Below are 11,349 nucleotides of genomic sequence, written 5' to 3' on the forward strand. Positions count from 1 at the left end.
TTGCAATTCTTGTCGTTCGAATAACATGAATTAAATCAGTGTTTTGACCGTACCCATAACGATTCTGTCACTAATGTTACTCTCAACCAGATCTTAAATCACATCACCAATACTGAGGGTTGAAATTCTGAAAATCTACACATTTCCAGATGAATATTACTATATTAGAATTTTGCGTCACCATTTTTCGCTCACACAAACTTCTATTTACATTGTCAATTCATCGAACTGAAATTCATTTGGTTTCGGGCGTTTCGGTGCGGGGAACGTCCGTAATTAGGGAACCAATCACTTTGTTTGCTTCGCTAATTTGGCTGTGTACACGAGTGATGTCTGAGTCTGTGTTTTGCACACAAAAACCACTAATTATCAGCTGTACCAAATCAAATTTGGTGAAGTAGTTTGGGGTTTTTGTGCTTTTGCTAGTGCTCGAAGAATGAAAGAGAAATTCGACAATCCGACAGCATAAATTCAATCGTTAATCATTACGATTAATGAACAAATAATGACACAATTAATAGATTAATTGGATTGAGAGGTACATTTTTAGTCCAACCATCATAATTACTATTATCATTAAGTAGTTCATTGGTTGTTGACATTTGAAGAAAGACAAAGAAAGAAATTCGATGGAATGCATATGTTCTGCATTGCGGTTCCTAAGAATGTCAAATCCAGATCATTGCAGTTGAATTCATGGAACAAATTCAAATGTATTCAATTATATCACATTGATTTTTTGTGTCGTGACAAATTTATAATGAAATCTGTAGAAAAAAATTCTCTTGAGAGAATAATCAACATACAAAATTGGTATCATATCAATCCCACATAAATAACATCGAAAATCTTTTGAACTCGGGGGGAAAGAACGACACAAATTCAAAGATAACATGGAAATTTTGCCAATGCCTAACAAAACGTGCAAATGCGTGCAAATGCGACAAACGAATGCAAGAAGATGTATGCGTATTTGCCATTCTTATTCGTGCTCAGCGAGCACTGCTCACTACGAACGAGACGAAGTAACATGAAAACAATAACAAAAACATAGACGAACGCTATGTAAATGCTTGCAAATGGACGTGAATATGGCAAATACGTCAAGTCGTTCTTCCCCCTAGCTTTTGAATAGACATATTTTTGTTTGATATACCGTCGTTTTTTTAGTCAAAATCTTGTAAATTATCGATGTTTGACAGATTTTTATCGCATTATAGCCGATCGAACTGCAACCGCATCGTAGGGGAGTAGCAACGACCATGAAATATATGTATTTTATCAAGTTTATTAAGCTCTTTCCAACTTTATGCATAGTGTCGAACTTTTGCTGAAGCTCTACCATCTAAATGTACAGTAAAATAATTTACTGGCACGACGTTAGATGGCGTTTTTCCTGGTCAAAAAAATTGATATATCCTTTTGGTGCGCATAATATATATTGTTTTAAATGTCTCAATAGCTTCAAAAATTTGGAGACCCAATTTGGTGCATGAAAAAATGACCCACAATTATTTGAAAACACAAAATCTAAATTTTGTTGCAAATCACCTTATTGTTTTTGCTGTTGTAGCACAAATCTATGGGTGAGATTGAGAGTGGAGTATGTTTTTTCTTCGATTTATATTTTTGAAAAGGCGAGTATGTTTTCTGATGATTCTGTTGGCGTTAAAGTAGAGTATGTTGTAGTACCGTCTAGCCTCCGCGGTCTTCATGGTTTTCGCGCAACTGATAAAAGATAACAACATAGTGTCTTCGGCAAAGTTGTAGTACTTGAGCTCTTCTATAACTAAGCTGAAGAAAGTTATCTCTTATCTCTTATCAGTTGCGCGCAAATCGCGCACATAAAAAAGCAAATTTTATATAGAACTTTTTTTTTCTTATCATTTTTCGCGCTTTTCGCGGAACTGATAAGAAATAAGAGATAACTGTCTTCAGCGATGTTATAGAAGACCTCGAGTGCTACAACTTTGAAGACACCAAGTTGTTATCTCTTATCAGTTCCGCGGAAACCGTGAAAAACCGCGAGGACCCGCTAAAAACGAACATACTCGCTTTTAACCATTTTTAAGTCGACAGAAACTTGCTCTTCTCTTTCGTAACAAAGTCAATCAAACATACACTACTCTCAATCTCACCCATAGAAATGATACACGATTGTACTTACTTTAAGTGAATGCGCATTTCGAAACGCTCTACGGGCGTTCATCATCAGCACAAGAAGCGTGTCTTTTTTTAGATTGGGACGGCAAAAATACATGCAATTTCTGAAACACAAGGTTATGTACACAATGTCAAATAAACCTCAACCTCATCATCCTTCCACGATTTTCATACCCAATCAATGCAATCTTGAATGATTTCGATCGTTTCCATTCAGTTTTTGTTCTTTTTTCATTCATTTTCTAAAGAAAGTTTGATATTTTCATTGAAAAATTAGAAAAAAAAAATTTCGAATATTTTAAGTCTTTCCTGCATGAAGCCCCCTTTTGGCGGGCAACAGTTTTCCACCCAATTTTCACATTTTTCTTCATTTTTCGGAAAAACCAACATTTTTTCCGTTAGTTATTCATCAAAATAAACCAGGAAAAAAATGTCCAGCTCTGGGAAAAATTCATGCAGTTGAGGGTTAAGTGTGACACATGCATTTGTTGAACTTTTTCTGTTTGTTCTATATGCTGTGCAATAAAAACCTTAATGTAGTGCCAAAACTTATGATACAGATGTTATTACACATTAAAATATTGACTGAGCGGGAAGTTAATCGTGTGAAGCAGATGGGTCCTACCTGGCCGAATCATTCCTGGCGAACATCCTTAGTGCGCATTCCGTTGCGGTGCCAAGTACCATTATTTTTTTTACAAAATTTCCTACGAATAACCGTCATATTTGACTTGGCAATTCTGGAATTGAGTCCTGTGGAATAGATGAACCCGACCTGGTCCGATGTGATCTGGAAGTAAAGTCCTCCAGTACTCATTCCCTACGGAAATGCTAAATCGCATTATTTTCGCCGAATTCCACTCGGATCAGCCTCAAATTTGACTTGGCAAATCTGGAATTTTGTACTGCGATCTCAGTAGCTGCTAACAATATTTCAAAATAGCAACAGCTATCGGCTATAAATAGCAACTACTGATAGCTCGAAATATAGGCGTATACAGAATGGAATTTTTGCTCGCTTCTTCCAGACGACAATATCAGTACACTTGGTGGGCTTATCTAAGTATTATATTTGACCCATTGTTCGCTGTGTTTGTAGAAATAAAATTCATTTTGAAGAAACCAATAAATAAATAGATAAATAAGTGTGGTAATCTCAATAGATTTTGCCGTGCTAATATCTTGAAACTCATATTATTGTTGCCCAAATTCTTGCGTTTAGTGATAAAAGGAATAATATCGTTTGATTGTTTCAAAAATTAATATTGCAATTTCGTGATAAAACTCGTCCGATTGATTATTTATTAGCAGTGTTGGGTAAAGATGAAGATAACAGATAAGATACAGATAAGATAACAGATAAGATGGTATCTTTTATCTTATCTCCATCTTATACTAAAATATCTCATCTTATCTAGATACATATTTTTTTAACGGTATCTTTTAGTATTATCTAGATACTTTTAAGATGTTTTAATGTTCAATTGAAAAAAAAAATCTTAAAATTTCAAATATTTTTTCATGGTTTGTGAAGAAGACTACTATTTATTATTTTAGTCTGAAATTGTAATTGATTAAAAAAATATGATAAAACATCTTGAAAAATATCTAGATTCTTTTAAGATAATATCTTATCTTCTCAATTTTTTGGATAAGATGACAGTATCTTATCTAGATACATTTTATTCAAAATGAAATAAATCTTATCTTATCTAGATACAAAAATCATTATGACTGCCCAACACTGTTTATTAGAGAAGTGGGCTTTGTTTGACGCATATTTTTGTGGTCGTTCTATTAAATAATAAACGCTCAGAACAAAATCCAATCTAATCTCCCTTTTTTTCTCCCATACAAACATTTTGAGACGCAAAACATTTATCCGGCCTAATTGAGTGTGCACCATTTGAACTGTAGTTATGAAATGCCATGTATTTGAATAGCTTCTTTAAAATGAAAAAAAACGTTATGCGGTGATAATTGCGCCTTTTTACTGGTAAATTTATAAACGCTGTCAAGTGTTGTTTATTTATCTTGAATGATAACATTTTTTCTCCATTTTTTGTTGTAAATCGCTATTGAAATCGTAAGTGCAATGCTGTTAATTAAAGTGTTTAAGAATTTTAATTTGATTTTATCGAAACCGAGCCAATAATCAAACGTTTGTTTGCATTTCCGAAATCATACAATGCGGAAAAGTTCCAATAAAAGTGAATGAAAAGTGAAAAAAACGATAATACAATAGTTTAAACGATTTAAATGATTTTGATAATTGCATATTGCGGACTAGTGTTTTTCCACTTTGATGGTATCGTTTAACATGAATTATGAGCTTTTCTCCACAATATTTATATTAAATTCCCAATATTTACAAGCGGTGCGCTTGTCAGTGTTATCAAATGTTGTGTACTTAGTCACAAAATTAATTTTGAACTGAACAATTTAGCAAGAATGGGATGGAACACTGGGCTGGAATTCTAAGTCATTCCACCAAAATCATTCGGAATTATTTTTTTCGTACATAAGACCATATTGGAGTGAAAGAGAGAGATTCCACTATTTTTCAGCGTTCCACCGGAATTATTTCTCACACATTCCACTCTTCCTTGAGTTATCGGAATAATTCCGGTGGAATGCTGAAAAATAGTGGAATCTCTCTCTTTCACTCCAATATGGCTTATATACGAAAAAAATAATTCCGAACGATTTTGGTGGAATGACTTAGAATTCCACCCCTGGTAAATGGAATGTCAAATTGGAATCTATGCTAAACATCATTTAGCATAAAACCTATCGAAAATGCGTAATTGTTCTGAAATCAAAGTGTTTGACTGACTGTTCATCATGAAATTCGTCACGCCAATCATTAATTGAATCACGATAATATATTTTTTTATGACAGCCTATTTATCGCTTGTGCTTTCGGCCATGTGCCGTTTGTCATCAAAAACAAATCGTTTTTCAATCACGATAGATAGCCCCAATTCTATCGATTTCATCTATGTTATCAGTGTCGGGTGTTTTTTTTTTCAAAAGGCAACCCATATTTGCTGAGGTCGATTAAACTCAATGAGAAGCATTCATAAGTTCAGTATTCTGTTTATCAGTTAAACAAATAAAGAACCGGAACAGAGCGTTTGAGAGAGTGTGCATATACAACACAGGCACACACACGATAAGTGCCATTGATACTAAACTGAATACCATTTTCTACTCGTTGAATCCCATTGCGCTGGTATTTATTTTATGCGATACTTTGTTCTGAGACAGTAGTGTTTCCTCTTGTGGTTTTGTTTGAACAGCACCACATTCGGTTCCGACCGGTGCATTTGACAAATTTTTCCATTGTGCATTTCAATTCGATGCTATCCGATTCTCTATCGGTTTGACATCGAATTTATTAGTGCTTACGTGTTTTCAATTACCAATTCGAGCTGAGAATATATCCAAGGCAATTACCCAGTTCAACCAAGTCGAACGAAACAAAACATATTCAGTGTTCAACCGATATTTTATGTGGGCTGTTTTAGGTCTGTGATAAATGAAGATGATGACGATTGGACATAATTTACTCATTGCAGCAACAGTTCTGGCAACAGTGCACACATTCGTGATAAATCCCAAGCAACCGCTATGTACAAGGTAATCACAAACTAAAATCATTGTTACCATTCAAACGTATTAAATAATCTCCTTTACTCCTTGTTATAATTTGTCTTTTGATTCACATTTATTGCTCTGGCATGACTGAAGTAAAAGTTTTGCCTTCACATCGATCACAACAACGGTCCTATTCTTTTTGACTTTGACAACTGATATTGAGCGCAAACACCACCTAGATAATCTAAGGCTAATGACAATACAATCAAGTACACTCTCCGTTCTGTCAAACGTCACACTGAAGTATAATATACAGACATAACGAATTCGCCATCGGTTCTTTAGATGGCGCTTCGGTCAACCGAGTTCCAAGCAAATACATGTATCAGTATACAAAGCATTCCACGTTTGGATCACAAGATGCATTTCCTAATGCTTATCAACTTAAAGTCACGTACAACAGAAATTGTGCATTTAATTGATATTTGTCTTTGACATTGGTTGCTTTCAAAGGAAACTGAAAGTTTTACGAAGAAACTGATGTGAAACCAATAAAATAAGGTCAAACAGATGAAAGAATTTTTACTGGAAAAAAAGTCCAAATAAAAATTCCATCAGTTTTGATGCTCATTTCCGGTAGGGGATTAAGTGCAATAAAAATGTAATTCCATTACATATATATTGATATCGTATATATCAACCCGTATGTACCGTAGCATACGAGTGTTTATATCAATGTCACACACGACAACTGCATATGCGTCAGATATGACCTAGCGAGCAAACGAGCGTAGCAAGCCTTCGCTGTTTTCATTCTCTCGAAGTGAGTACACTTAAATACTTTCATCGTGACAAATGCATCAAAATGAATATTTGAAAATCATAATTCAGGGAAAATCCTATGGATAAGAAAGAATTGGCCATCAAATGCGAATAAACATGTTTTTTTTCTCACGCCAATATACGCAATTCAAACAGCGCATACATATCGACTCATAAATCAAATGAGAAATACTAGACTGAAGAAAATACAAAGGTTTTATGTTTTAACCCATTTTGGCTCGCGATTTTTCTGCTAGAATGACCTGAATATTGGCACAAAAGCTAGTTTTGGCACAGATATGAAAAACTGGTTTCAACCTCTTACTTTGAAAAAAAATCCAATTTTCTTGTTTTTTTTCGCTTTTTGCCGATTTTCCGAATTTTCAAACAGATGGGCCTGGCGACCTCTAATCGACACCCTAGATGTTAAAATTAGCCAAAAAGCAAAAAAAGGTCGATTAGATTTTGAGATAAACTACATTTTCTCTTTTGGGAATCTTCGAAAATTTCGTGTCTGAATGGCTCCAGGTGGGTGGTAAATCTGAAGCGTTGCGTTTGCGCAACGCGGGGCCAAAATGGGTTAAAGCGTCGAGGACGAAATCATTCTGCGGATATTCTCCGAATAGCATAAGATCTCAACTGGCTATCATCGTCGGTTTGATTTACTCTGGTCATTTGGGTGATCCGTTCTAATCAAGTTAACGATATATTTTCTCTCCCTTCGCCTCCATATTGCAGCGAAATCTATTGCAGTGGTGAGGTTTTGCACACAATTCAAATGGCTAAAATATTCAACGATTCGAAAACGTTCGTCGATATGAAACTGAAGAAAACACCCAAAGAAACTGTACAATTGTTCCATGAGTTTATGGCACAGCATGGCGATAGACCAACTAGAGATGATATTATTCAATTTGTTAGTGTGAGTAGAGGCATTAGAATTTCAATATTCATTTGAATAAACCAAAAGTAGAAAAAAAACTGACATTATTTTGTGGGAAAAAATGAATATTGAAATGCAGACAAACTTCGAGAAGCGAGGCACTGAATTCGTCGATTGGGTACCTGACGATTGGAAAGAATCACCAAAGTATATGAGCAAAATTAAAGATGCAAATTTTCGTGATTTTGCTAATGAATTGAATAAACTGTGGAAGATTTTGGGACGAAAGATGAAAGACGATGTTGCTGTAAGTGTGAATATAATAGTGAATTGAACGGATCAATTTCAATTTGTATGAATTTTCCGCATTTTCCGCTGTCGTTTCGTCGTATGCAGAATAATCCAGATCTATACTCAATAATTTATGTAAAAAACGGTGTGATTGTGCCTGGCGGTCGTTTCCTTGAATTCTACTACTGGGATTCATATTGGATAGTTCGTGGTTTGCTCCATTCGGAAATGTATGATACTGTCAAAGGAATGTTACGGAATTTCTTTTCGGTAATCGATCGTTATGGATTCATCCCGAACGGAGGTCGGAAACTAACAATTAAATGTAATCGATGATTATAATATTATTTAAATTTAATTTTTTTTTTCATAGGTCGAATCTATTATTTGATACGCTCACAACCGCCAATGTTGGCAAGCATGGTAAAATCGTATGTTGATTTTACAAATGATGTTGAGTTCATAACCGAAGCGTTGCCACGACTCGAGGCTGAATTCGACTTTTTCACAAACAATCGCGCACACAATGTACACGGATATGAATTGTATGCCTATGGACCCAAAGCTCTGAACGGCCCACGACCGGAATCATACTATGAAGGTACAGTAGCGTGTATGTCTAACGGTTTTCATAAGAGAAAAACATTTGTTTTGAGGTGTTTGTTTGTGTTTATTTTTGATTAAGATTATGATTTGGCGCGTCGTTCATTCACAACTGAAGATGAGAAAATGCAGTTTTATTCGAATATGAATGCGGCGGCGGAGAGTGGATTCGACTTCACTGCTCGTTGGTTCATCAAAAATGGAACGAATGAGGGTCAGTTGCGCGACAACAATGCTCGATCCATTGTACCCGTCGAATTGAACTCAATGATTTATTTCAATGCCAAAATTCTTGCCGATTATCACAGCAAATTGGGAAATGACAAAATCGCTGCCAAATACGAGTACAAATCGCAAAAGATGCTCGAAGTGAGTTGAACGCCCGTTGAAATGGTAAAATGATGATGTTCTAATCGCACGAAACAATTTGTCTGTCTCATAGGCTGTAGAAGCGGTGCTATGGAATGAGGAGGATGGTGCATGGTACGATTATGATTTACTCAATCAAAAACATCGGTCATACTACAGCAGTACAAATCTGTCACCGCTAATGCACGGCTGCTACGATATAGCCAATAAATCAGCTATTGCACGCAAAGTGCTCGCTTACATCGATTCAAATTCTTTGGATGCTTTTCCCGGCGGTGTACCAACAACACTAATGCAAACGGGCGAACAATGGGATTATCCGAATGCTTGGGCACCATTGCAACATTGGTTGGGTGAAGGCCTACGCAATCTTGATGATAGAAATGCCACGGATCTCGCAAACAAATGGACCAACCGTAAATAATTTTGTTGTTTTTTTCTTCTTCAATTTTCATTCCAATGTGACACCAATTGAACCCGTGAGCATAAAAACGACTTATTAAACAATCGCCGAACAAAAAGATACAAGAAAAAACTACCGAACAAAACATACCACAGCGGTAATGTGTAGCACAGCGGAGTTTCGTTTTGAACGGTACCGTCCTGCTGTGTTACTTTTTTAACGTGTGTTTTGTTTGGTAGTTTTTTCTTGTATCGTTTTGTTCGGCGATTGTTTAATAAGTCGTTTTTATGCTCACGGGTTCAATTCTTGTACATATTCTTTCCAGGCTGGACACTTTCGAATTATATTGCATATAAGGAGACAAAAGCTATGTTTGAAAAGGTAATTTCGTCGGTTTATTTTATTGCTTGATTTTTGACACATAGATGGCCGAACTATTGAAGGTCACTCAGCAAATCGATGACGGAATAATCGATATTTGTGACACAGATCTCTTGCTTTTGATTCTTACTAGTGATTTGGTAGAAATAAGATGGGCTTTCTATTTTTCAGTATTCGGCTGAAACACTGGGTGGTCACGGCAATGGCGGCGAATATGATGTACAAATTGGCTTTGGCTGGACGAACGGCGTCATTATCGAATATCTGGCAAAATATGGCGATAACTTAACGACATTTAATTGAATTTGCTACTTAAACGCATCGAATCGTTACATTTGATGTGTTACATTGGCGTTGTGATGTGGATTGAGTTGTTTTGTATTGCATTGTACATATGCGATAATGTGACAATAAAATTGATGCAATTCGTTTTAAATCAACAATCAAATGTATCCATTCTTTCTTTATGTTGATTTTAACAAATCGAATCGAATTTAGTTTTGAATATTTATGCATCAAAAATTCCCTTATGCATGATAAAGTTGTGAAGCTAATCATTCGTGAAAACAATTGTGCATCCATACAGCGCTGTGTCGGTGTATGTGCTCGTGTGCATTTACAGTGATGAAAAAAAAGAAACGGTGCATACGGCCAGACAGTAACATTGCTTTAAATAGCAACATAAAGCGTCAGCACATTGACTCGAAGCGAAGCGAAAGAAACAAGATGATCCAAATGAATGGCACCAATAAAATTTCAATTTTCGTATGTACACCAGAAGAGCAGCGACAACAACACAAAATATGTGTTCGTCGTTCGTTTGTTCTTTGTTTGTACGTACATAAAACCAACGACTCAGTCAATATTGGTCGTTTTCACGCTTGTCTTACGCTCCTATTGTGTGCACTGTCTACTCCAGTCGTGTATTGTTGTTCGAATCACTGCAAGTGCGATGCTTTCTTGTGTTGTTCATTGACAAGCGCGTTTTTCTTTCGGTTCCTTTCTTGTTGATGTTCACCGAATTTCTTTAGTCAACACATGAAAATGCCTGAATTTGATTCAATTATTATCATGTGCGCATTTTATCACATTTTGCACGACTCGCATCAAGAATATAACAAAAATGATACCAAGAACAACAATTGAAGGTCAACAACTACAACGATTTTTCCCCAGAGCATCGTTCGCACAACGTCATATTGTTCGTTTTTTTTTCCGGTTGGTGCACAGAGAAAACTGAGTTGATTTTTACGTAGCAAAATGTTCGAAAGTGTCTAATGAAAATTGGTGCATAATTTGAGACACGATGTAAGGGAGCTGAATGTCTAATTTAACAAATACTTGAGTCAATATGTAACAAACATCTGTTGTGAAAAACCCAACATGTGTTGGAATTTGACACTTTCAAACATTTTGCTACGTAAAAATCAACTCAGTTTTCTCTCTGTGTTTTATTTTAGGCTATTTATATGTGCCTTATACTCCCCATCTTCAGTCCCATCTATATTTGGCGTTCATTTGCTTCCTCGATGTTTATCGGATGCTTAAGCTCAAATTCTTCAACTATAATTGTATTTTGTCAACAAAATAATCGGATGAATTGGTTAACACAACGCTTGACATTGCCAGCACAACCGTATTACAATGACGTACATCAGCTCAATGAAAGCGACAGATAAACTCCTCGCTCTCACTCTCACTCTCACTCTGTCTCATTCACAGATTGGACTTTCTCCTGGTGCGGTTGCTTGCATTTTGTTTAAATAACTCAACCTCAAAGATGGAATTCCACCGAAGATAATACCGAGTGCCGCTTATTATTAAGTTTGATTCT

At 35.8% G+C, this 11,349-nt stretch overlaps 1 protein-coding gene across 2 annotated transcripts; it reads left to right on the forward strand.

Moving 5' to 3' along the window:
* The first annotated feature begins 5,255 nt into the window (after positions 1-5,255).
* On the forward strand, positions 5,256-9,955 carry LOC129573884 (trehalase-like). Of its 2 annotated transcripts, XM_055455023.1 has the most exons (10): positions 5,256-5,614; positions 5,694-5,805; positions 7,324-7,507; positions 7,608-7,775; positions 7,865-8,063; positions 8,133-8,360; positions 8,445-8,731; positions 8,805-9,147; positions 9,460-9,515; positions 9,687-9,955. In XM_055455023.1, the coding sequence occupies exons 2-10, from the start codon at positions 5,705-5,707 to the stop codon at positions 9,816-9,818; spliced, it is 1,698 nt and encodes a 565-aa protein (XP_055310998.1). In that variant the 5' UTR covers positions 5,256-5,614; positions 5,694-5,704; the 3' UTR covers positions 9,819-9,955. The 2 variants fall into 2 exon arrangements, with proteins under 2 accessions (XP_055310998.1, XP_055310997.1); XM_055455022.1 differs by having other exon boundaries at positions 5,256-5,805.
* Positions 9,956-11,349: the final 1,394 nt, after the last annotated feature.

The sequence above is a fragment of the Sitodiplosis mosellana genome, unplaced genomic scaffold (assembly GCF_009176505.1).
Source record: "Sitodiplosis mosellana isolate CC-2019 unplaced genomic scaffold, AAFC_SMos_1.0 Smas_scaffold_6150, whole genome shotgun sequence".
Lineage (NCBI taxonomy): Eukaryota > Metazoa > Arthropoda > Insecta > Diptera > Cecidomyiidae > Sitodiplosis > Sitodiplosis mosellana.